This window comes from Panthera pardus, unplaced genomic scaffold, assembly GCF_024362965.1.
Source record: "Panthera pardus isolate Hobbes unplaced genomic scaffold, ASM2436296v1 HiC_scaffold_9, whole genome shotgun sequence".
Classification (NCBI taxonomy): domain Eukaryota; kingdom Metazoa; phylum Chordata; class Mammalia; order Carnivora; family Felidae; genus Panthera; species Panthera pardus.
Window position 1 is genome coordinate 7,664,573 of NW_026527024.1, and position 26,575 is coordinate 7,691,147.

The 26,575-nt window shown below is 48.0% G+C and overlaps 1 protein-coding gene across 2 annotated transcripts in view; it reads right to left on the reverse strand.

Moving 5' to 3' along the window:
- Positions 1–23,630, reverse strand: part of PTPRN2 (protein tyrosine phosphatase receptor type N2) — an 814,681-nt gene extending 791,051 nt beyond the window's left edge. Inside the window, exon 1 of one of the 2 annotated variants that reach the window (XM_053898672.1) lies at positions 23,390–23,630. In XM_053898672.1, the coding sequence (XP_053754647.1) occupies positions 23,390–23,483 (94 nt within the window). In that variant the 5' untranslated portion in view covers positions 23,484–23,630. The remainder of the gene's footprint in view (positions 1–23,389) is intronic. The other variant, XM_053898673.1, reaches the window with a different exon arrangement.
- Between the last annotated feature and the right edge of the window lie 2,945 nt (positions 23,631–26,575).

The window sequence follows — 26,575 nt, forward strand, 5'->3', positions numbered from 1 at the left end:
ATACCCCTTCTGTGAACCCTAGGGCCTGAGAGAGAGGAAGGGGACCCCAAGACCCCATAAGGGACTCTATAGGTCCAATCTCACCCACCTTCATCTTATCCCCTAATAAACTTTGAAAAGTTGGTGGGATCTTCGATAAGATTCCTGTTTTTTAATAAATGGCCTTTTTTATTTACAGGATCCAGTATATATTTTTAAAACCTGCCAATGGGGTCATTTTTCACACCTGCATGTTTATTGTGGTGTTAAGAGCTCGGGCTCTGAAGCCAGTGCCTGAGTGTGTCTCCTGCACCATAGGGCAGTGTGAGGGCTACATGAGACAAAGGGCACAAAGGGCACGGAGTGGTGCCAGGCACACAGCAAGCTCCCAATGGGAGTTAACCATCACTATAAGTATTAATAACCAGATCTCTGGAGATTGTTCTACCTCATTCTTTTCAACAACTGCAAGACTCTACAGTATAGATATGACACATTTAATCAGTCTCTTGTTACAAAAATTAAGTTGTTCCTAGGATTATAACCAAAAAAAAAAAAAAAAAGGTAGCAATGAAGATGACTGCACAAACATCTCTTCACGTGTGTGCAAGTAGGTTGTAGGGCAAATTCCTAGAAAGTGGCATTTCAGGTCATATGGCTGTGTTTTTTGTGATGAATATGGCTAATCACCCTGGAAGAGGCTGAGGTGACTCTACTCCCACCAAGAGGGCACGGGGTGGGACACCCTGGGCCCTCGCCACTCACCCCAGTGCTCTGTGAGGCCTGGAGACCACACAGGAACACAAACGGCACTCAGCCCCAGGACGGCACATCAGCAGGGAGCCAGGCGGTAGGTGTCCTGATCCCAGCTGTCCACCTGCACACTCCTGGGATCACCTGCCTTACTTAATCCACTCATCCCCACTAAGTCCCCATCTCTGTTTAGACCCGTTCTGCTGTAGCTTCACCAGGCACACATCAGTTTTAGGGCAGGTAAGAGGCTGAAAGGTAAGGCCCAGAGAGCACCTGGCTCAACCAGCAGGGAGGATGTCCTTCAGCCCCAGGAAAGGCTCCTTGGCGTAAATTAGCCAGGAACACGATGGGGTATAAAGGCCTTTCTAGAGCAAAGAGAAGTGTGTGCAGGCCCAAGGATGACACCAGGGGACACACAGGGACCTAAATCATCCCTTTGTGCACACACTTGCTTCTTAATGGAATGGGTATTCGTGAGAAGCTATAGGCAGGCCCATGGTCCAGACCCTGCCCTATATGCGGCCTTTATACAAATCGTACACAGCCCCAGGGATGCTGAGGTGGCTTAGAAAATGACATCATAGGGAGAGGGGGAAGGACAGGACAGACAAGCATGAACCTTCTCGTCTATAAAGCCATGAGGGCCCCAGAACAGAAGGCAGCCCAGGCTACACCTGGGTCCAGACACCAGGATCCGACTAGACATGCAGCAGATCTGCAGCTCGTGGGGCCAGTATGTGTGGCTGCCTGACATCGACTGTCATAACAGAGCTAAGTGAGTGACTTTTAAATAAGCCATATGTCAGGGCACTCTTCAGAGAGCCAAGACCCATCCTGAGGGGAAGACAGAGCCACCCCGGCCCCACCACTCCACCTGGTCCAGCACTAAGTGGCTGTGTTCACAGAAGTGCGGCTTCCCTTGGAATTCCAGTGTGGTGAGGGTCCGCAAGTCAACATCAAAGTCCCCATGTGGGATATGCGGCCTCAGCTCATAGACAGTCCTGGTAGAACCCACTGGGGGTAGACACGTGGGCGCTGGAGGGCCAGGACGCCCCTCTGTCATGTCACTCTCCACATAATGGACAGAAATGCTCTGACTCAAGCCTTAACACAACTGTCCCCCCTACACATGAGGAGGCTGTGGCATGGAGGTGCTAAGGGACTTCCACAGTCACCAGACTCTGGACCCACTTACTAACCATAGCTCTATCCTCTAAGTCATTTCCTTTGTCTTAGCCATTCTCCTCTTATAAAACCTCTCTCTGAGGTTATGAATGGTTTTGATGACAATGGAGATCAAATTACTTGCTTTATCCACAAAAATCAGAAGGTCCTGTCAGCTCCTAAGCATTTTGAGATGAAAACGGTAGTCAGAGGGTCACCAGTGACACTGCAGACCCTTCTCCAGGCCAGTGGCACAACCCCACCACCCGCCTTCCCTGAGCCTGGGCCAGCCCAGGTCTGTAACCTCTGGGCCCTGGGTGGCTCAGTTGGTTAAGCATCCAACTTCGGCTCAGGTCATGATCTCACAGTTCATGGGTTCGAGCCCCACATCTGGCTCTGCGCTGACAGCACAGAGCCTGGAACCTGCTTCGGATTCTGTGTCTTCCTTTCTCTCTGCCCCTCCCCTGGCCACGCTCTGTCTCTCTCTCTGTCTCAAAAATAAACAAACATTAAAAATTTTTTTTTTAATAAAAGTGAGGGGGCCCTGGACTTTCTGAGCTACTGGGTTTTTTTTCTCCTTCTTTAAGCATCTCCAAAGAAGAAAAGGATTTTCATCTTCTTTATCATTTCATCTGGTGGAAGGAGAGTGAGAACAACCCCCAAAGGAGGTGTCACACCTGTCCTCCTCAAGTCAGCTGTCCTCATTATCACAGATTACCTGACAGTCCTGTCATCATGGCCAGTCCCATGGCAAACACTAAAACTACAGAAATGATCAAAAAAATTAAAGGAAGCTAAATGGCTTTTATCCAAGTCAATGAATGAAATGTATCTTGCACTGCACTTCCCTGGATATTTATGGTGTTTATTCCAATCTTTTCTAGGCCAGAAAATTCCTGAGCTCACGACAGGCCGTCCTGTCACCATGACAAACAAGCTGGCTGAGACCAGGCTGTGCCTGCGATTGCATTTTCCACCCTCCAAACAGAATATATTAGACATTACGCAGGCAGCATTTATTTTAGGAAGGCTTTTCATTATGGCGATGTAAAATGTCAAGGCTGAGACACAGCGGGCTCTTTCCAGACCTGCAGGCTCCCTCATTATCTGACAAATGCACAAGTTCCTGCCATGTGATGAGTGAGCTGGCCCACCCCTCAAAGGAGGCAACCCAACATCCAAGTTAATCAACCAATGGGAAGTGCTGAAGGAAGGAGGAATCTAACACGGACACAGCCCTCCAGAACCAGGCAAGAGGTGGGGCGTCATATCCAGGATGGAGGAAAGAGGCAGGGTGTCGTGCTGAAAGCAGTCAGATAATGAGGAGCAGGGAAATGTTAGGGGGCTTTGGGGGAAGGAAAGACTCTGGAGAGGGTCCTGGCCCAGGACACAGGCACCACGCCCTATCCCAGACATGCAGAACAGAGCTGCAGGCCATCGTGGAGGAAGAAATGACCAGCGTGCTGTTAGCTATGCCCATTGCTGCTGCTAAGACACACATACAGGAAGGTGACTCTCGTCTATTAGAAACTGCATACCTATGAATATATTTAGTTCAGCTTTTTATTTTATAGATGGGGGAAATGAGGTCCAGAGAAAGTAGAGAATTTGGTCACTCATAACATAAGGAACCCCTTTATTTTTTTTGTTACTCCCAGAGAGGGTAGAACATTAAACGATTCCTTCCAGGGTTGTTGGCTTGGAAGAAAAACCAACAACTTTTAGACTACATTTCCTTTTTCCAACACACTGAGGAAACATGTAGGGAAACAAGTTCTTCAAATACTGGTGTCAATCATGTGCTTGATTTATACTGCATGAAATTGTGATATTTACCACAAATACTCTAAACACACTTCTGGCGCAGATCTCACTCACCTATAACACTTCATAGAAATATCCCTTCAATACGATGACTACAGTTAACACTGCTGCATGGTATGTTTAAAAGTTGCTAAGAGAGTAAATTCTAAAAGTTCTCAACACAAGGAAAAAAACATTTTTCTTTTTCCTTCTTTTTTTTTTGTCTTGTATCTGATAAGATTAAGGATGCTAACTAAACTTCATGTGGCCATCAATTCACAGTCATTATGCTGTACAACACCTTAAACTTACACGTATGTGTACTGTATGTTAACTGTACTTCAATAAAACTGAAGGAAAAAAAGTAAATACTCCATAAAATAGTGGTTTCTGTTTTTTTTATTTCATAGACTTAGCAAGCCATGTTTTTCTTTTAATTTCAGGAGAACCTACAGAAAGTCTCTGAATCTTTAGGTTTCCGATTTAAAATGCTTTAAAAAAAAAAACTACCACCTGGTATCAATAATCACTAACTAATAAACAAATAAACAAAGTCTCAGAATTTAAACAAGTCTTAAAAGTGAGAAGATGTGACCTGGGGCGCCTGGGTGGCGCAGTCGGTTAAGCGTCCGACTTCAGCCAGGTCACGATCTCACGGTCCGTGAGTTCGAGCCCCGCGTCAGGCTCTGGGCTGATGGCTCAGAGCCTGGAGCCTGTTTCCGATTCTGTGTCTCCCTCTCTCTCTGTCCCTCCCCCGTTCATGCTCTGTCTCTCTCTGTCCCAAAAATAAATAAACGTTGAAAAAAAAAAATTTTAAAAAAAAAAAAAAAAGTGAGAAGATGTGACCTGATGGGAGGAGCCACTCATCGTCCTGCAGTGTTAGCGACACTACATCCGCTCCAAACTCACCAGGTGACCAGGTTTGGTCCTCCAGGCAGCTCAGGGGAAATAATCCACACTAGTTACTCCTTGGGTGCACACCCCCAGGTACTACACTGACTTCTGGGTTATGAGTCAGGCTTCCTAAGGGAGTGTGGACTGGATACCAAGAACCAGATCATCGCTAAGCAATCTAGAAAGAAATCAAGTTTGGGCCTCCACAAAACCCAAGGCAAATCCAGATGCCCTATGCTCTACTTCCCTGGTGCTTGAGGACCTAACACAACATTCGTCACTGCACTTTGGGGCAGAGAGACAGACACAGGACAGTTCAGTAAGCCTAAGGGTACTGCATTGTGTATGCACCCATCTGACCCCACTTCCCACAAGGAAGATGCCTGGCTGTTCACTGTAAAAGGACATACACTCGATCACCCTGTCCAGGAGACGGAGGAACGGGAAAGGCTCACGCAATGCAAACCTATCTGTCATTCTCCCTGCTGGAAAAGCCATAATCTCACCATCGAAAGCCATGAGAATGGAGTGCCTCATCTTTTCCAAAGCCTCTCAGAGAACTGGCTGTCCTTCTCGCAAGATTTATCCTCTGCTGCTGCCTGCCACGCTCCCTCTTTGTTTTCCTGAGCATCTGAGTACACCGGCAACAGTAACACGTTGTCAATCTAACTTCTAACGCCTCTACTGCCACTGAACCCCTCCCGCAGCCCTGTTAGAAAATGCAGAGCACCAGACCCCTACACAAAACTGATGAGGGAAAAGCCCTGCTTCAAAAGATGGAAGAGCATCCAGCTTAGAGTGATGTTTCCTTCCTGTGCTTGGGTTAGAAAGAGTGTATGATGACCCCGATTTCCAGGGCCTTCACTCATCATAACACAGGTGGTCCTACTCTTCCCTCCTCTCCCTCCACTTCCCCTTGGGGCTTCACCCACTTCAGGTCCCAGGACTCGTGCCCCTCCATTAGGTCTTAGGGCAGGGGTGCTGCCCCAGACCTGGGACCCACCTATTAGAAACACAGGGAGACTCTGGAACAATGAGCACAGGGGCTGTGAAGCAAACCGAAGTCATCAAGGAGGAAACTTGGGCCCCAAATCTCACACAAAATCAAGTGTTGCCCTCCACTCACTCACAGGCTGGACCGTGGGCCCAGAAGGTCACGACTCACCCAGAGTCACAAGCTGGTCTGTGCAGTCAGGACAACAGCTGAGCACTCACACCCCTGCACACCACAGAGCCAAGCATACGCCAAATCTAGACAAGAGCTCTTCTTTCTCACTCTCATTTTCGTTCCATGAACACTTCACCTTCTGCTTTTCCCAGCTGGTAATTCATGACATAGCCCAGAGAAGAAGCCAAAGGTCAATTCCACAACCAAGCCACGCAGAGACAGAGCAGAGAAAGAAAATAACCCCAGAACCCTGACTGGCAAAGGCACCTAAAGATGATAGGTCACGTTTTAGCCTTTCCATGCTGATCTATGGAACACTTTATAAACTGGTAGATTGAGGTCAACTGTACTTTGCGGCTGAGGAAACAATTCATAGCACTGAACCTGCGGTGGCAGCCACCCCATGCAAAGCCCCACACAACCCAGACAGCAAAGTCACAAGCACTATGAACAAGGAGGAGGAGGGGAGGAAGGCCATGCACGCCACAGGACCCTTCCCAAGATACCCTTTGCCCTGGAGCCACTACATTTGCAAGCACTCTGTGTGGTGTGTTTTCAAGCTGTACCTAACACTCCACCTAATGAGTCTTCAGTTTTTACTCAGTTTTCCCTATTTCATGTCATTTTGTTCTGTGATTGTTTTGTTTTTGCATGTTGCTATTTTGTAATAAAGCCTGTATTTTTCAGCACATCTAATGGAAAACATCTATTTCTTAAGGTTCCCAAAAGGTAAAAAGCCAGCTTCATAGGCACTGCCTCCATTTCCTGGCAAGAATTAGAAAACAATGAAATAGATGTACATGGAATAAAAAAGTTAGTACCTACTCACCAAAATCTTCTACAGATAAGAGCTTCCCAACCCAAGAGCAGTGTATATGGCACGGAATATTCTCTAGAGTTATTAAGTAAATTAACTTTACATTTTTTTTTTTACTGTAGAACAAGCACTGGGAATGAACAGGAAAAGGTCCTGGTGTGGTCTTTTGGAGGCAAGAAGGTTCTTAAAGGCAGGGATGTTATGGGAAGGCATGAAAGGTTTGGGAAGGTTTTGGAAGGCAGAGAAAATTCTGAAAGACAAAGAAGGTTCTGGAGGGCAGGAAGGTTCTAGAAGACAGAAATTGTTCTGGAGGCAGGGAAGGTTCCAGGAGGCAGGGAAGATTCTGGAGGGAGGGGAGGTTCTGGAGGGAGGGGAGGTTCTGGAGGGAGGAAATCCGGGGAAAGTTTTGGAGGCAGGGAAGGTTCTGGAAGGCAGCAACACTGTCTTGTTCACGTTTCATACCCAGTGCCCAGTATAGTCCACAGTACATAGCAGGTACTCAATCCATGGTACTGACCAAAGGTTTCCTTACTTGCTTAATTTTATAGTTCAGTGGGAAAACTAGTACTCTTTATTCATAGCGAGAATGAAGAAACCAGACAAGGGATAAATGTCTGAATTTCCCTGAAAATGTCATTTTGTTTGGTTCTGGGCATCAATGTGAGAAACTATGGAGCTATCCCCAAATTCTAATGATGCCACCTTCCTCCAAAGAAAACGGGCTCTTGCTTCTCCCCTGGTGGTTAAGGATCCCAGGACCCCCAACAGCTTTATCCAACCAGAAGCTGAGATGATTCACCGCTGGGTCTCTGTCCCTGCAGGGAGGGTTGCCTGTCTCTGTTGAACCATTTCTCCTAGTGTGCAGCCTCCTGGGGTCCCAACTCTGATGTGGAAGGCACACCAGAGAACCCCTACAGTCCCCCCCCAGAACTGGCTGACTTTCCTCTCTTGGATCTCAACCACCAACTCTTCACTCTGATCCTTCTTATATTTCCTACTTTTTGTCCAGGTTCTCTTGTGTTCTCAGTGGATTAGTCAAACGACTCAGTCCACCACCACTGGACACAGAACTCTATCCAAGATCTTTGGCACTGAAATGGCTTTAGCCAGCAAAGCTGAAGCTCATATTGAAACAACAGTTTCTAAATGAAAATGAAAGTTTGATATATATCATTCAGCTGACAGTCGCCAGTACAGTAAGTGCGCAAATATGAATTTGTATTCTCTGAATTATCTACATTTTATTCCAACTGAATAAGTGAATCTCACTCCGTGACATTGTCTAGTCTGAAGAATTGTCACTAATTCATTTGGAAATGTTCTTAGGGTGAGAATTTCGATTTTAGAGTGACACACAGTGAACAGTAGCAAGAAAATCTGATGCAGAAATGTACTTCCTGCCCTCACCTTACTTTTATAAAAATTACCTGATAGGACTGAATGACTGTTCTGCTACAGATAACTTCAACTGAGAACTGACATTCCTTTGTATTTCATTAACATTTTATGCTGACCACCAGAGAAATGGACTAGGGGATGAGAAAGGGAACCTGTGCCCTAGAAATGCAGAAGAGGCCAGATAACATCAAGAAATTTTCAAGATAAGATTATATTGTATTTATAAATTGCTGAAACTGGACCAGGGAACCTTTTCCAGCTCCATAAGCCTGTAATTGTTTTATTTATTCAGCAAAAATTACTGAGTATATATATTGGGATATGTGCCCATATTGATACCAATTCACAACTATGTGTATTTGATATATGGGCTAATTCTGCAGCCTCAAGAGGCCAGTGGCAAACGGCCCTATGAGTTCTGGTGAAGAAGGGTAAACGACCCGCCACTGGTTCTCACGATGCACTGCAGCCCACTCCAATGCATTGTGCCCGGTGATGTGATTTATGGACTAGATGGCCCATTTTAACCAACACAATATGAAACCAGATACTTGAAGGGTTCTTGCAAAGAAATCATACATTGTTAATGACCACACAAACACAGAAAATGGGGTTGCAATGCTGACACTTCTCCCAGCGGAAACTGTCCTTCAGACACCTTCTGAGGTCAAAGGCATAGCAATTTAATTAGACCCAACAAGAAGGCAGCTGAAAAGATTAAAATTCGTTCTTCAGATTTTTCTAAATGTGGATTTACATATATTGTCATCAACAGTGGACACTGTTCTAACTGCATATTGTGCCTTGAGATAGTAGATAATGACAGCCTGAAACCATCAAGATTAAAGACATTTGAAAATTAAGCATCTGGAGATGCCTGGGTGGCTCAGTTAGTTAAGCTTCCGACTCGTGATTTCAGCTGAGGTCATGATCCCAGGGTCATGGGACTGAGCCCCATTTCAGGTTCTATGCTGAGCATGGAGCCTGCTTGAGATTCTTTCTCTCTGCCCCTCTTCCCTGCACACACACGCATTCTCTCTCTCTAAAATAAAAATAAATAAAATTTAAAAATAAAAACCAAGCACCTGAAACATTACTAATAATTTTGGTGAGTACAGAGAAGTTTTTGTACCTGCAACAATATTTTAATGATTAATAATTACTTTAATGATTACTAATACATCATTCTTTTACATTAATTTTTAAACTTATTTTATAATCATTATTTCAATAGAGTATATGTATAATTTGTAAATACACACACACACACACACACACACACACACACACATCTCTGTGCAGAGGTGGAGAGGAGAGCATGTGCAGTATGGAGGACAGGTGTGAAGTGGGGGACGTGGGGCCTCATCCACAAGGTTTGGGGAGGTTTCAAACAGAAGACTGACAGGGTCAGATATTCCTTCCTGGTGGTCAGATATTCCTGAACTGGAGGAGAGCAAGACTTCTTTCTATGACACTTTGTGCTGCCATATTTAAGCCCATCTCTTACTCCCCCACACGAAAGCACATGGCCAGGAGCTTCCTCCCAAAACCCTCCATCTACATCAGGTCTTCTCAAGCTCAGCATGGCTGGAATTAGGACCAATTCTTTGTTTCTCTGGGGTTCTCTGGGGTGGGGGCACTCTGTGCACTATAGGACGGTCAGCAGCATCCCTACCTGCACTCTCTAGGGCCCATTGGCATACCTCCCACCCAGCTGGGTCAAGCAAAAGACAGTTGAGACCACAGTTGAGAACCACTGGGTTACATGAAGGAACCCATCACCTGCTTCTGCTCCAGGATGCAAGTTAAAACAACCTTTTGCCCTTTCTTCTGAGAGCGTATTCTTCCTCCCATTCTTCATTTATTTCACACAGCAAAGCAGCATATTTTGATATTCTGGAGGAACTACTACATCAACATAACAATATATCCAGACTTGGGTAGAATCTTTCAAAATAAGGTTTTGATTTTGGAATTAGCCCATTTAATTACAATCTTTGTGACACATGTTATTTTATGTAAGATTGCCTCTAACAGTCTGGAACATTCTTTTTTTCATAGTGCTTGACTTTAAATTCACCCTGGATATCTGATGTTCTTTCAGAGTTCCTATGAAAAACATGTAATCATGAAACAAATGCTATATATTCTTCAACAGTATTTAGACCAAAAATATCACTTTTTAACATCACTAATAGACTTCTTCATTAATGTACTGATACTGTCCTAAAATGGGTTTAACATCTATATTTCAATCCCTCAAAACCTTTGAAAAATGAGAACAGGCATATCTATATAAATATCCAAATTTTCAGCTTGATTGCACATTTTTATCTTCTCAGAATAGCACTAAATCAAGATGTTCTTTCAGAAATACATTTTACTTCTCAAAGAGACAAAATACATATAACCAAGCAAAATCTAATTTCACTGCTAACATTCAGTAGTCTCTTTGTCCCTTCTACACTTCTCATTTTTTTACTAATAATTATTCATTCCCAGACTGTTATTTTGACATCGTCTTGGTCCATTTTCCTAGACATTTGCTTTCCATACATGAATTCCATAAGATGGTTTTCAGCACACCAGCAATGTAATTGGCACCTTTCTTGTTACTTGATCTGCATGTATGCAATCACATCCTCTATGATAACAGTAAATTAAAATCTACCTTCACTATACATTAGGAAGACACAATCATTAAAAATCATCACAGAAATTAGAAAATTAGATCTCACTTCTTAGGGGACTAAACTAAAAATCTAATCTTTATTCTGAAAAATAATTTTTCCACTTAAAAAAGGCTTCTTTATTCAAATTGTCAAAATGCTTCCCTCTGTTTACACTCTAAGCAATGAAAAATTCATGTAAAAGAGTATTTTCAGGGCACTTGGCTGGCTCAGTCAGTGCAACTCTTGATCTCAGGGTTGGTGAGTTCAAGCCCCACAGTGGGTGTAGATCTTTAAAAAAAAAATAGTGGCGCTTGGGCAATCCCTGTCAAAATGACACCAGCATTCTTCACAGAGCTAGAACAAACAATCCTAAAATTTGTATGGAACCAGAAAAGACCCCAAATAGCCAAAGCAATCTTGAAAAAGAAAACCAAAGCTGAAGGCATCACAATCTCAGACTTTAAGTTGTATGACAAAGCTGTAATAATGAAGACGGTATGGTACTGGCACAAAAACAGACACTCAGATCAATGGAACAGAATAGAGAACCAGAAACGGACCCCAAATGTATGGCCAACTAATCTTTGACAAAGCAAGAAAGAATATCCAATGGAATAAAGACAGTCTCTTCAGCAAATGGTGCTGGGAAAACTGGACAGCGACATGCAGAACAATGAACCTGGACCACTTTCTTACACCATACACAAAAATAAACTCAAAATGGATGAAAGACCTAAATGTAAGACAGGAAGCCATCAAAATCCCAGAGGGGAAAGCAGGCAAAAACCACTTTGACCTCGGCAGCAGCAACTTCTTACTCAACACATCTCCATGGGCAAGGAAAACAAAAGCAAAAATGAACTATTGGGACCTCATCAAAATAAAAAGCGTCTGCACAGTGAAGGAAACAATCAGCAAAACTAAAGGCAACTGACAGAATGGGAGAAGATATTTGCAAACAACATATCAGATAAAGGGTTAGTATCCAAAATCTATAAAGAACTTATCAAACTCAACACCCAAAAAACAAATAATCCAGTGAAGAAATGGGCAAAAGACATGAATAGACACTTCTCCAAAAGACATCCAGATGGCCAACCGACACATGAGAAAATGCTCAACATCACTCATCATCAGGGAAATACAAATCAAAACCACAATGAGATACCACCTTACACCTGTCAGAATGGCTAACATTAACAACTCAGGCAACAACAGATGTTGGCGAGGATGCAGAGAAAGAGTATCTCTTTTACATTGTTGGTGGGAATGCAAGCTGGTGCAGCCACTCTGGAAAACAGTATGGAGGTTCCCCAAAAAATTAAAAATACAACTACCCTATGACCCAGCAACTGCACTATTAGGTATTTATCCAAGGAATACAGGCATGCTGTTTCGAAGGGGCACAGGCACCCCAATGTTTATATCAGCACTATCAACAGTAGCCAAAGTATGGAAAGAGTCCAAATTTCCATCAATGGATGAATGAATAAAAAAGATGTAGTATATACATATATATACATATATATATATGTATATATATGTATACACACACACACACACACACACACACACTAGAGTATTACAAGACAATCCAAAAGAATGCAATCTTGCCATTTGCAACTATATGGATGGAACCAGAGGATATTATGCTAAGCGAAATTAGTCACAGAAAGACAAATATCATATGACTTCACTCTTATGAGGACTTTAAGATCCAAAACAGATGAACATAAGGGAAGGGAAGCAAAAATAAGATAAAAACAGGGAGGGGGACAAAACACAAAAGACTCTTAAATATAGAGAACAAACAGAGGGTTGCTGGAGGGTTGTGGGAGGGGGGATGGGCTAAGTGGGTAAGGAGCATTAAGGAATCTACTCCTGAAATCATTGTTGCACTATATGGTAAGTAACTTGGATGCAAATTAAAAAATAAATTATTTTTTTAAATAATAAATAGATTGATAAATAAATAAATAAATAAATAAACAAACAAACAAAATAGGGGCGCCTGGGTGGTTCAGTCGGTTAAGCATCTGTCTTTGGCCTAGGTCATTATCTTGCCCTTCCCAAGTTCGAGCCCCACATCAGGCTCTGTGCTGACAGCTCAGATCCTAGAGGCTGTTTCTGATTCTGTGTCTCTCTGTCTCTCTCTGCCCCTCTCTCTCTCTCTCTCAAAAATAAATAAACATTAAAAACAATAAATAAATAAATAAAATAAAAATGAAATAAATTGGGGTGCCCGGGTGGCTCAGTCAGTTAAGCGTCCAACTTCATCTCAGGTCATGATCTCTCAGTTCATGAGTTCGAGCCCCACATCAGGCTCTGTGCTGACAGGTCAGAGCCTGGAGTCTGCTTCAGATTCTGTGTCAGATTCTGTGTCTCCCTCTCTCTCTGCCCCTCATGCTCTGTCCCTCTCTCTCTCAAAAATAAATAAATGCTAAAAAAATTTTTTAATAAAATAAATTAATTTTTTTTAAAGAGTATTCTCTGGGTTTTCAACATCCCCATTTAATGTGCCCTCTTGAAGTACTTGTTTCTTGCCCCAAACCAGACATAAGCAAAGCGAAAACCCAAGGCCTAGTGTGGTCACTCCCAAGGAGAGTGCTCAGTGAACACGTGGAGTAACCAGCAGGTCCATTGTGCCCAAGGACCATGCCAGCCTCCTGCCAGTAGAGGCATTTTAGCCCAAACCCGGTTCTGCAAGAAATGAAAGTCTCTGCAGTTTTGCTCTTGACATCACAGTTTCTCTATTCCAACTCAACTCTGCTGCAAAGCCTCTTTTAAAAAGCATATTCCAGGCCACAAGAATAGAAATAGATATTAATAGGTACTACAGTCTCAGAACATGGAAGTTCTTGCTGGGCGAGCCCCAGAGTGTGCCCCCCACAGCACAAGGGCTTCAAGTGAGGATGCCCCGCCTTCCCTGCCTGCCACCCTGTACACAGCATCCCACTGGCACTTCTGCTTACCCCATCCCACAGATATCTCTGCCAGGTTTTTTCTGGGGAGTGACGTGCTGCGGACATGAGTCACACAATACAGAAGCTCACCAAGAACAACAAAACACAAGTACACCACCATCCCTTACACATGGGCATAAATGTTGGTGGTCAACACAGAAACAGCCGGGGCAAGGTGGAAGGCACAGATGGCTCAGATCCTACCGCTCCCCACATTCTACAAACAGTCCAGGGGTCTGCAGAACCCAGGGAACCTCACAAAAACCGTTAGAGCAAGGGGAGTGTGTCCTTATCTTTTCCTCTCGGAGAGAGAGGTTGCTGGGAAGAGACAGGTCAACTATGGGGAGCAAACTATGGAATGAGGCATATATCCAGAGCCTGCAGATCTTCCCTGAGGCACAGGACACAACCCCAAGCACGTCAAAGAGTGCACACGATTCTAACACACCCAACCCACCGGGCTGCCCCTCTCTCCTTGCCATTCCCACAGTCAGGCCAGCCAAACACTGAGCCACAAGAACCATCCCCTGCAACAGCAGCTCAGAAGGCCAGCAACAGGCCACAGAGTGACCAAGCTTTGGGAGAGCGGAAGAGTGGCCCGCAGAGGCACAGTGACAAGCAGAAAAGGACAAACTATAGTGACTGCTGCACACCAACAAGGCAGGGTCTGGAGGTCACCGCCCCCTCCCTACAAAGGAGGACTTGGTCCTGCCGGGCCCACACACCCAGAGCCCCAAATCAGAAAGTCTGAGCCCAGGCCCACAGTGAGAGATGCTAACAAAGTCAGACCTCCTGAAGGCAGTTACCCCACCCCTTCTGATGCTACCATCATAGACACCGCAGTCTTTTCTGAAAGGGCACAGTTGCCCAGCATGTGCATGTTCTCACACCCCAAAGTCCTCAGGCGAACGGCATGGAAGGTAGTGGATCTGGGAGCCCTGCCTGGGGGTTAAGAGAATGTTTCCCTCACTCAGCCCTCACTCGGGGTGCGGAGGGTGCTATCCGTGTCATGCCCTCACAGTGATGTGCTGTCTTCTGTGTCAGGCTGTGGAAGACAGACGTGCACAGCACTGTTGGGTCCCAGGTGCAGCCAATGCTGTGTGTGATCCTCAACACTTTTACAAGAGTATGTGTGGCCTTTGGACTCTATCATCAGATATTTTTCATGCCTCAGTGACAAGACAAAAATCCAGACACCTAAAAACATTGCAACCTAGAGACATCAAATACACTAAAAAAGTGCTCTGATTTTTGCATTTATCAAATATTACATAAGACTCCAAAAGAAAATGCTTAGTGTATCTGAAAAAGAGTATGTCCTATCTCTTTATTACACTTCCCACTCATACATGTAATAAACGTGCATAACTATTTTTAAGTCCAATTTCTTTTATTCAAGGGCTTTAATCTCTTTGAAGGGATGAAGTGAAATAAATCCAGACGGTGCTCTCACCATTAATTATTCTCATTACAACATAATTAGGTCTGCATCCTAATTATGTATAACTATTTTTAAATATGCTTATCAAAAAACATGAATAATATTACTATTTAAAATGTAATGGTAATGCTTTTAGCAAAAATCTCAATAGTCAATTTGGCTGAGACTTGGACTCACTAAAATAGTAATATTTTCAATAATAACAACATTCCACCCTATCTGGCCACCGAACTCCCACATTAACTGGAAAAAAATGGAGCTTCCAGGAGTGTAACAACCAGGACTTCCATTACCAAAGACCCTCCACCATCTCATATAATCCTCTCAAAAACATGAAGAATTTGGTACTTTGCTCATGGTTTAAATTCAAAAAGATTACAGGTAAAGTCCTTTCATTTTCCTTGACTTCTAATAGGAGGATAAGCGCAAACTGTAAAGATTAAGTGATTGGAGAGAGAAGGCAATCTCTCTGTCAACATGCTGCACAGAAACAGTATCTTTTGCCATCCAATTTGTGTTCCAGACCCATATCCACTCACTCCCTACCGTGCTTTCAGAAATCACCTACAGGATCTGGTTTTTTTTTCCGTGTTTATTATTTCATGGAATCAAGGACCACAACACCCTGGTGAAGCAGGGAGAGCGCATGGGAAGGAGCTTATAATCTCATCTGTGTGCTGCTCATTGACAACACTTAAATCAGATGGAAGATTGGTGACCTATTTTCAGGCAAAAACATAGAAGAAGATTGAAGAAGTCCTCAAGTATATTTTGGTGAAAGCAGATGTGCCTTTGCAGGACAGAACATGCCTTGAGGTGGGAAGGTGGGTAGATGGCAGTCCATGCTGCTTCCTCACCCCGTTTCCCATTCCCAGCCCACCACTGAGAAATCAAGCTTTCACTGTATGCCTCATCTGCTGCCATTATAATACCAGCTATCACAGAATATACAAAGCACTGAATTGGCTTCAAGCCCTACAACAGGTTAATTACTGCTTTGAACTGGATTAAAGCCACAACTCCAAATGGAAAAAGCATCAGCCTTCACGGCCAATTTTATTGGCTGCTCTGTCCAATTACAAGTTGACTATATTTTGCTGTTGGAATCAGAACCAACTTGCACCATTAATATAAAGTCCTTTTCCCTTTGGAAACCAGGTCAGCCTTTCTTCTGAAAATTCCTTCCACCAAACAAACTATTTCCAAACATCTTTTGTACTGTATGTAGGACATTGCATCAGAAGCCAAAATGGACCTTCAGAACACACAGTGACACAGAATGCCCATGTCATGTGAGGGGAAGTTTCACTCTTTCCTCTACCAAATGCCTCAGAAAATAATAAGTGACTAGAATGAGCCATCCCTTCGCTTGTTTGCCACTCTAAATGCCAAGCTTAGACCAAATATACTCTTGAAATTTTCTTGTGAGAGTAATCCCTCCTTCATTCCTTACTCTGAAGTGGGCTTTTTCTTCCAACAGGTCTGAAATGAGAGCTAGTGTCTTTGATGTTTGTATTATCACACTTAAAAATCTCATGGAAGCACAGAAGCATTCTGAACAGAGTGTTTATGAACACAGTAAGCCATGAATTCTATAGTGGCACCTGCATTCCTGCCATGAGGTAAGGCTAAAGGTGTCCAAAAGCAAGTTATTCATTTCCAAACATCAAGATTCACTCAGAGAGCCTAACCAAATAACTGAGTCTGAGACCCAGAACAAAACCCAACTCAGAAAATCAACATTCCCTGCCACAGACCAAAGAGCATTTTCAAATTCTCTCTGAAACAGGCCTGTCGAGCCTAGAGGCTCTGAAGCTCCTTAGGGAAAGGCAACCTGACAAGTGAAAATCACCTCTGTCCCTGTAGTAGTAACAGGAAGACATCCCTGTTCTTGTGGGGTTGCAGAGATATGTTCTAACAGTGCATAGATTCCTTCTGCTGGGACCTGCAGCCCACAGAGCTATCCCTGCCCCATCCTGGGGTCACCTGCTGGAGAGAAAAGGAGACTCTGAAGACCAGAGACCTAGGACCCAATCCCAGCACTGACTATCTTATAGCACTCTTCTTAAGCACTCAAAGCCTCAGTCTTTCCATCTGAGAAATGGAGATATAAATGCTCGCCTTACAGGGAGTTCATGTAACCACACGTAGAGTCTTCCAGGAGTTGCCAGGGGCTCAGGGGACAGGGTAGGCTATCACTACAAATGGAGAGCACAGGGCAATGTTTGGGACAAGGAACTATTCTATTACCTGTCATCAGAATCTATACCTAGGATGATGTACCAAAATAAAAAACTCAGTCTTGCTGTATGATTAATTTTTAATTAAATTTAATAAAGAGACACTGCCCCTATCTGTTTTACGAATATTCTCTTCCTGCCTGTTGAACTGCCCTCCCAGAAACCATTTCTAGTCCCATATACTGGGAGTGTCCTTGTGTTTTCTGAACCACAGTCAGTAGGATTGGAAGGAACAGATGAAAACAAAATTAACTAAAACACCCTGTTATCCACCTCCACACTGGACAGTTAACACCAAGCGATCGTCACAAAACCCTGAACAACTTCCTTATTTCTTCACACCACATACACAAGGGCCATTTTAAAGACAGGATCCTGATGTTCCACACATCAACACCTCTAGTCCAAAGTTCAGTGCCTTACACCTACAGGGGAGTCATCCACTTATCAGCACAGAAGCCAACTAACAAACAAAAAAGTCACTTAATATGTGAACATAAGTGTTTCCAGGAGAACCGCACCCCTTTTCACTTCCTGCCTATGTATTTAAATAGTGGTTGTGGCAGAGTCGTTGGAGATAGCACAAATTAAAGGAAAAAGCTTCCTTCTTCCCCCCACAAACTGTTTCCAGCCAGCAGAAAAGTACACTGATTATTTTCGGCTTCTTGGGTTTTCTCGGCCCCTATCAACCAAGATTAAAAACTTAAGTCCAGCTGGGTCCATATTCATGAAGGTCAATTTAGACTAATGTGGAAACAGCTGCCAGGTGCTTTTATCTGGAGCAGAGAGTTATCAGCCATGAATTCAGCTGTTTGTTTTCTCAAGAAATGGAACATCTTGTCAGTAGAGATAAGACAGGTTCTTGGTTAACCGAGCCTCACTGGGCCTGCATTTGCTGGGATAAATCTAGATTCAAATCCTTTCTGCCCATTTCTTAAGTTGTTGTTTGTTTGTTTGTTTGTTTGTTTGTTTTGGGGGGGGTTGTTTGTTTGTTTGCCTCTCCACACATCAAGAATCCTTAAACTAGCAGTATTTACACATACCTAGGCATTTAAATATATGCCACTCAAAGCCAGAGGATTATTTTTTTTTTTGGTCACAGTTACATTCAGTTACAAACACCTTTTCATAAGGAATTTTGAAATTCTAAGGTAATGCTCCAGGAGATCATGGTAATAGAAACCTTTCTTAATAAGATCAAGTATAAGGACAGCTCAGCTAACTCCATCCCTCCTTCAAACTTCCCCTCTTCCTGAACCCATATTCCTCACTTAAAAAATAAAATAAAATAAAATAAAATAAAATAAAATAAAATAAAATAAAATAAAATAAAGGGTGAATAACTGCATTCACAAATTAGGTAATACTGCCTGCCTACATAAAAAAAAAAAAAAAAAACAAAACAAAAACCAGCAACAACAAAAGAAACTCAGAAATGCAGAATTATCATGTAAAAGAAACAATGACCACTATAGAACTCATCAAGACATCACCCTGGGTGATCATCCTGGTTGCTTTTCTCAGCCTGACTGCAGATTCACCACACTGCTATTGCCCTTGCGCACAGGAAGCCAGGAACCCAAGGAGTCTGCACATTTCATGGCATACCGAAATTCCTGGCACACAACCACGATGGGACCCAACACCACCGCAGAGGAAGGCAGAAAGCAGACTATGCAAAATTTAGCACACCTCCTACACCTATTTGGTGGGCACAACTGAGGATGATCTTGATAACCAGGTACAAAAACAGATCGGCTTTTAAAAGAGCTGCAAGATGTTGAGAAGCAGAACGAAGCTTAGCACCAAGAGGAAGCCATCTAAAAACCTTTTTTATTCCCCACACATTCCTTCTGAGTCTGACACATTTAACTGCCATCTCTGGACACAGGAGACAGCAGCGCCACAGTTCCACCCAATGCATCTGGTTTCATGGATAAGCCCACTGTCACCTCCCTTCCACAGAAGCCCAGAGTTTGGCATGCACCCCCATCCTTCTGCATGGGGACATCAGCACCTGATGCTGAAGGAGCCAGAACACGGGGCAGGAGACAGGCAAAGAAAGGCTCACAGCCTGAGAGGGGGTAGCAGGGTTTTTGCTCTAGGGGAAGGGCAGGCTGCTCGTTACCATGCACCCAACAAAATCAAGAGCTATGGACCCTAAGAAGCAAAGATGGACGTGTGCTTTTGTGGCAGAAAGGATGCTTTGATTTAAAAATAAACAATCACGCCATCTAGTTCACAAAACAAGCCGACTCCTGCTCCTGGCTGCTGTCTCCTCAGTTCCATGTGGGCTCACTGGTGAATGAAAAACATGTGTGGGCAAATCAGGAAGCAAAAAACAAGGAAGGAAAATAAACACTCACCTATCTCAGAGCTAGGTGAACGGGCTAGCTTTGACTTTCAGATTCTCCAAGCCAAATTTTCATGAAAGGTTGACTCTGTCCTTTGGCAAATAAAATTCGTATTTCTTTAGCAAAAGAAGGGCCTTTTATATGATTGCCCTTAAATGTGGGGGCTATTTGAGCAGGCTCACAAACTGGCCTCCCTATAACTAAAAATAGCTTAAAGACAAGCACCTTGCAGTCAAATCAGATTCATATAGTACTGAGCACACGAACAAAAGGATGTCCTGAAATCACAAAGAAAGGCAAAGGGAGGGAGCAAAGGAAAATCCAAAGACAGGACTAGATGAAGAAAACAAAATTACTAAACCATCCTGGACAATGCTGCCTGATGCAGCAATAGTATTTTGACTAGAAACAAAGTTGAATCATATCATAGATGGGGGTGCCATTATTCCCTCCCTGTTCAGCTCTGATACTAGTGTCAAAAATAATGGGAAACTATGTGTCATAAAGGAGCCTTTGGAACCAGAAAGACATGGAGAGAACAGGTGGTGACAGGGCAGGAAGCTAAAGTGATTAAGGGGGAAAGGGTACCCTTGAAGAAAGGGAAAGGTGAGAGACATCCACTGCCATTGGGATGCTGCCAACAGCTGCTGTGAAAATACGGTGGTTTCATGGAATGTGCCTCAGAACAAGGAGATACTGGTACCTTTGTTGACTCTGGTTTTCATTAAGAACTCCTTCACTGACTAAATCTGAACAGGCCCCTGGCTCAGTCGAGGCAGTCTATACAGAAAGAACTGGTCTTAGGTCTTGGTAGTATCAGAGTCATTCTAACCTACTTTATGATACCAGCAAGGAGAAAAACTCAGATCTCCTTGAGCTGTGTTCTTTAGACAACAACCTGAGCTAAGTAAGTAAGAAGAATACAAGTGACATGGCTAGGGCCGAAACTAAGGTCTCTAGGTGATCGTACATTGTGCATCATTATTTGGAACAATGTGCGACCAAATATCAAACAAGATCCCAATGGTTGAGAAAGAGAAAGATGGCAGCATATACCTTTCATAGGTGACCCCGGTTCTCCCTGCACTTTCTGAAGACTGGGTACTCGAATTCTGAGAATATGGCAGCAGCATTCTGGGTGAGGACAGGGTAGGGATAGAAGGCTGGCGGGCAGGATGTAGGGAGCTTATATAGGTAGACAAGGCTACACGCTATTCCAGATTGGGCCCCCAGATAAGAAGACCACGCTTACGTCTCGTCATCTGTAGACACTGCCAAGCAATTTCCAGGTTAATGCACCTGGAATCCTTGAGCCTGTCTGAGTGATTCTGGGCCCCTAACGCCCCACATAAAGACCATCCACTATCCAGGAGGTGTAAACAGAGGAGAAATGAGGCACCCTTTTTTAATAGGATTCAAGTTTACAGTCGAAAGATCATTGCTTTGTCAGGCAGTATTGTCCAGGACAGCGTGGTGATTTTCTTCTCTTCATACCCTTCCATTTTTGGGTTTTCCTTTGCTCCCTCTGTCAGCCACTTCTTCCTTCTGTGACTTAGGCAAAATGCTAGGAACCGGCAATTGTAATGGAAAGACAGTAGTCCAGGACCAGCCTCCCACTCAGCCCATAGAAACTGCCTTCCCTAGAGCAACATCGGCTGACCCTGGGTCCCCCTGACCCGCAGGGCTGCATCTGGCCAGCTGAGCGAACAGCTCTCACTGGAGGTGGTAGGCCTGTAGACGGGTCCACGGCTCAACCGTCATCACCAGTTTGAGGCAAGGTCCTGGAGATCTAGGCAGGGCGGGCCAGGCCCCCAGGCCTTCCCAAGCTTGTCCCTACCTAACAAGGACTATCTGTGCGTGGTGACTTGGATAGCAGCACCCCGGGACGTGGGCAGCGGTCACAGCCCTCCACCCCAGGCGCGAGGACCTCCCTTCAAATCACCGGCTGTCCCTCTAACTGGGTCGCGGTCTGCAGTAGCCAGGAATCTGGGGAGACTGACCTCTCCGTGCCACCTCTTTGTTCGGGGTTCCAGAAGGGCCAGGCCAGGGGCGGAGGGGGCCAGGTGGCCAAGCGACCCCCCCCCCCCCCCGGCACCGCCCAGGACAGGTTTCTGCCCTCCCTTTGGACACCTAGCAACCCCCTATTATCTAGTCTGCCGCGCTGGGCCATCCGGGCCTTGAAGCTTTAAGGTGAGTCTCCTCCACCGAAGGGCCGGCGCGGAGGGAGGCGCGGAGCGGGGCGCGGGGCCCGGCACGTTTCCTGGGTAAACACGGCGAAAGGCGATCTCGCGGAGGCGGACCCCGGCCGCGGAAGGAAAATGTCCGTCTGCCGAGAGGCGGCTGCTAGCGGGCTTCACGTGCTGACCGCGCAGGCAGGAGTCCGAGGCGCGGGTGCGAGGGGCGCCACGGCCGCGGCGCGCCTGCCCGTCGCCCCAGCCCTACAGCCTCACGCACGCACGCACGGGACGCCCCGTCGCCGGGGCCGCCCTGAGCCGGAGTCCTGGGCGGGGAGGAGGGGCGCCCGGGAGGAAACTGAGGCAGGGTGCGAATCCTGCCTGGCCCTGCGGCGAGGACAGAGAGGCACCCGGGGGAGAGCAGGGACCCCGCGAGGCACCGCGCCCGGACCCCGCCCCGCACTCACCGAGAAGCCCCTCCCCCCCGGCGCACCGACAAACCTCCTCTCTGCCCCCGTCACTCCCTGAGAAGACCCCCTCACACACCCGGAAGCCCCCCGCCCCCTCACACACCGGGCAGCCCCCCCCGCCCCCGCCCCCTCACACACCCGGAAGCCCCCCCGCCCCCGCCCCCTCACACAACCGGAAACCCCTCACCCCCGCCCCCTCACACACCGGGCAGACCCCCCCCACCCCCGCCCCCTCACACACCCGGAAGCCCCCCCGCCCCCGCCCCCTCACACAACCGGAAACCCCTCACCCCCGCCCCCCACACACCGGGCAGCCCCCCCCACCCCCGCCCCCCTCACACACCCGGAAACCCCTCACCCCCGCCCCCCACACACCGGGCAGCCCCCCCCACCCCCGCCCCCCTCACACACCCGGAAACCCCTCACCCCCGCCCCCCACACACCGGGCAGCCCCCCCCACCCCCGCCCCCCTCACACACCCGGAAACCCCTCACCCCCGCCCCCCACACACCGGGCAGCCCCCCCACCCCCGCCCCCTCACACACCGGGCAGACCCCCCACCCCCACCCCCCACACACCCGAGAGCCCCCACCCCCGCCCCCTCACATACCGGGCAGCCCCCCCCACCCCCGCCCCCACACACCCGGAAGCCCCCACCCCCTCCCCCTCACACACCAGGCAGCCCCTCCACCCCCGCCCCCTCACACACCCGAGAGCCCCCACCCCCTCACACACCGGGAAGCTCCCCCTGCCCCCTCACACCGGGAAGCCCCCCACCCCCTCCCCCTCACACACCGAGAAGCACCCCCCTCCCCCAAACATACCCGGAAGTCCCCCACCCCCGCCCCCTCACTCGCCGAGAAGCCCCCTCCCCCCGCCCACCTCATTCACCGGGAAGCCCTCTCCCCCGCCCCCTCCCAAACCGAGAAGCCTCCCTACCCTCGCCCCCCTCACTCACCGAGAAGCCCCCCTCCCCCTGCCCCTCATATTCACCGCGAAGCCCCCTCCCCTCGCCCCCAAAATCATCGAGCAACCCCACCCCCGCCCTCTCCCTCCCTCAGGCGCCCTCTCCTCCCCCGACACCCCCCTCCCCACTCACCGAGAAGCCCCGGAAGCTGCCGGGCGCGGGGCGCGGGCGCGGTGCGCGGCGGCGGCAGCAGCAGCAGCAGCAGGAGCGCGAGCAGCGGCCCCATGTCTGCGGCCGGGCGAGCGGCGCTCAGTCCATGGCGGCGCGGCGGGGGCGGCGGGACCGACTCTGGCGAGCACCGCTCCTCCCCGCGCTGCCCGCGCCCGCCGCCGCTTCAGCACCGGACAGCGCCTCCGGCCCCGCCCACACCCAGGCCCCGCCCAGCCGCGCGCCCGCCGGCCCCGCCCACGGCGCCCCCCACCCCCACCCCCGGCCCGCCCCACCTGCCGGCGCGCGGCCGCCCCAGCGCGCCCCCGTCCCATCCTTGTGGTTCCGCCCTCCCCCAGGGGGCTGGGGTGAGCCGAGCGCGCCCAGTCCTCGCCCGGCCCGGGGGTCCCGGGTCCCCCGTGGTCGCACTGGCCCGCCCGGGACGTGGCCCTCTGGCCGCGGGGAGTTCGCCCTCCCTTTTGGCCAGGCGGGGGAAAGGCCCGACCCTTTTTGCTCAGACCCCGGGCAGGGCGCCCACCCGCGTGGTCCCACGCGGCGTCCGTGAGCACGCGGGGCCGGCGGCCATTGACTTGGGGCTGAGGCCGCCCAGGAGCCGATCGCCGGCTCTTAGTTTTATTTAATTTTAATGTGACCAGACGTGTTGTGGATCCATCAGAAGGGGGCCCAGAGCGGGGGAGTGGGGGTGTGTGAAAGTGTGGGAGGTCCTCAGCCTGAGGAAGAGGAAACTGTGGGAGCCCAGCCTGGAGGATCAGCGCCTTCCGAGTTCCGAATTCTACGCGGCGAGATCAGGATCCACGGTGCGGACGCGGCCCTGGTGTCCCTCCCTGGCCACTGTCCAGGGGTCCGCGGGGGGCCCTGGGGACCTTGCGGACCTCTCAGGGAGACTTCTTCCTAAAAAGCAGGGTATGGCTGCAGGGGTCCTGGGCCGGGGGCGTTCGAGGAATCGGAGCTGTGTGAGAGAGAATGCAGGCTCTGAGCGTGAGTGTGTCCATCCCCTCGGCCCCTCGCCTGCTTCATTCAGCATTGGGCAGTGGCCTGGCCTCACCCCTGTGGGTCCGGCTGCCCTAGATGAAGTCTGGTTCCTGCTGTGCCTGCGCCTGCAGATCTCTCCTTGCTGCGTGGCGCTCATCAGCTAGCCTTCCCAAGTCCTCTCCCTCCTGGCCCCTTACCGCCCCGGTGCGGTGGGGCTGGCCTGTGCACACTTTGGGGTAGGGTAGATGGTGAAGGGGCTACAGCTCAGCGCAGGCCATCAACAATTGGAACTGAATATTGGGCCTGATCGCCCTGGCGATCACCTCCTCGCTGATGCCTGTCCTCCCCACCAGGTCCCTCCCTTACCCGGTCCTGCTCAACACCCTCTGTCCCTGTGCCCAAGAAAGTAGGCCCTCCTTGTCCGCCCATCTGTGTGCAAGGAGTTCTGTCACCCAAAGGCCCAGGGAACTGCCCCTCCAGAGAGAGCACTTGTCCACCCTGTGGGGACACAGCAGGAGCAACCATGGTCCTGCTCCGCACTTGCCCACAGATCTGCACTTTGTACATGCAGCCCCCCTCCCAGAGGATGGCCAAACAGGTGACCTGGGGTTCTTTACTCATTGTGTGTTCTTAGCACTTAGTATTCGGACCCTGGGTTCACACCACACTGCTGGCCGAGTAGAATTCGATGGTGAGATGATTCATCCACAGACTCTCTGAGGAAGGCCTGAAGACAGCTGTTCCTCTGCTCCATTTCCGCACCCCGCACACCACCGTGTGTGCATGTAGGGATCCACCTCAGTGAGGGTGCAGGCCAGACAGGGTGCGACAGCACTCATGCGGGCATGAGCACGGGTGAGGCCATCCCGACTACCACAGAGCTGGCTGGTGATAAATTGGGTGACAGAAACAACAGGAAAAGAAAAAAAGTAGGGTCTAGATGGGCTAGAAGGTAAAGCTTGTTCGTGACAGGCCCTCAGGTGATGCAGAAACATGAGGGCAGGACAGTGCCTGCCATCACTGTGTGATGCCCAGGGACCCGGAGCCAGATATCTAGCCCTATTTCTCTGCTGTCGATGCTGGTCACCACACCCTGGCTACAGAGGGAGCTGGCTGTGCCCGCCAGGACATGGACGTCACTGGGGCCCTCACAGAGGGCAAGGTCCCTCTCAAGGACCTGGAAGAGCTCCGGGCCCCTCCTGAGGCTGCGTCCTGGAGGACTGTTTACTCTGGGGCCATACTGCTCCTTGGCCTTGGTAAACAGGTCTCCCAGAAAGCGCATGGGGTCGCTTCCATTGTTTGCTGGCTCTTGACTAGTCTACTGAGCCTGGGCCTGCTTCACCCCGAGGGCTCTGGCAGAGGCACCAGAAGGACTGCAAGGAAATGACAGTAACAGAAACACTGGAAAGAAGCACAAAACCCACAAAGGTGTGGATGGCTTCACCAGTGCCACAAGATCTCAGCTCTGCTGAAAGGACACAAGCAGCTAAAGGCAGAAAAGGGAGCACATGGAAGAGAGGGGGGAAGGCAGGAACATCTGGTTTATGAAGAGCAGGACCAGGTTCCAGAGCCCAGGCTGAGGTAGCCTGGCTTTCTGATCTAAGAAGAGGCTGTGGGGGCACCGAGGTAGTTCAGCTGGTTAAGTGTCCTACTCAATCTTGGCTCAAGTCATGATCTCACAGTTTGTCAGTGCAGACCCTTCTTGGGATTCTCTCTCCCTCTCTCTCTCTGCCCCTCTCTCCCTCACTCTCTCCATCTCAAAAATAAAAAAATAAAATAAAATAAAAAAGACTGGGCATGGCTCTTTCTGGAGCACTGGCCAGACAGATTGTCATGACAGGAATCCCCAGTGAATGGCCCCCACACACAAGGAGGCGTGTCCTTGTGCCTCATGTGGGAACTGCACATGTGTGTGCACAGGTATCTGCATGTATGACTGCACCGTGTGGAAGTATATGTGTATGTATTCGTGTATGCTATGTGTGCATGAGCCTGTGTGTAAGAATGTTTGGTGCTATAGAAGGCACGTGTATACATCTGTCTGCTGTGTGTATAGCACCCAAACACTACAAAACATGCTTATTCCCTGAGCCCCTTAGATAAGTGTCTCCCACATGTATTTACGCTTTAGGCCATTCACTTACGACCTTACTTGATTCACTATTGTCACACTTATTC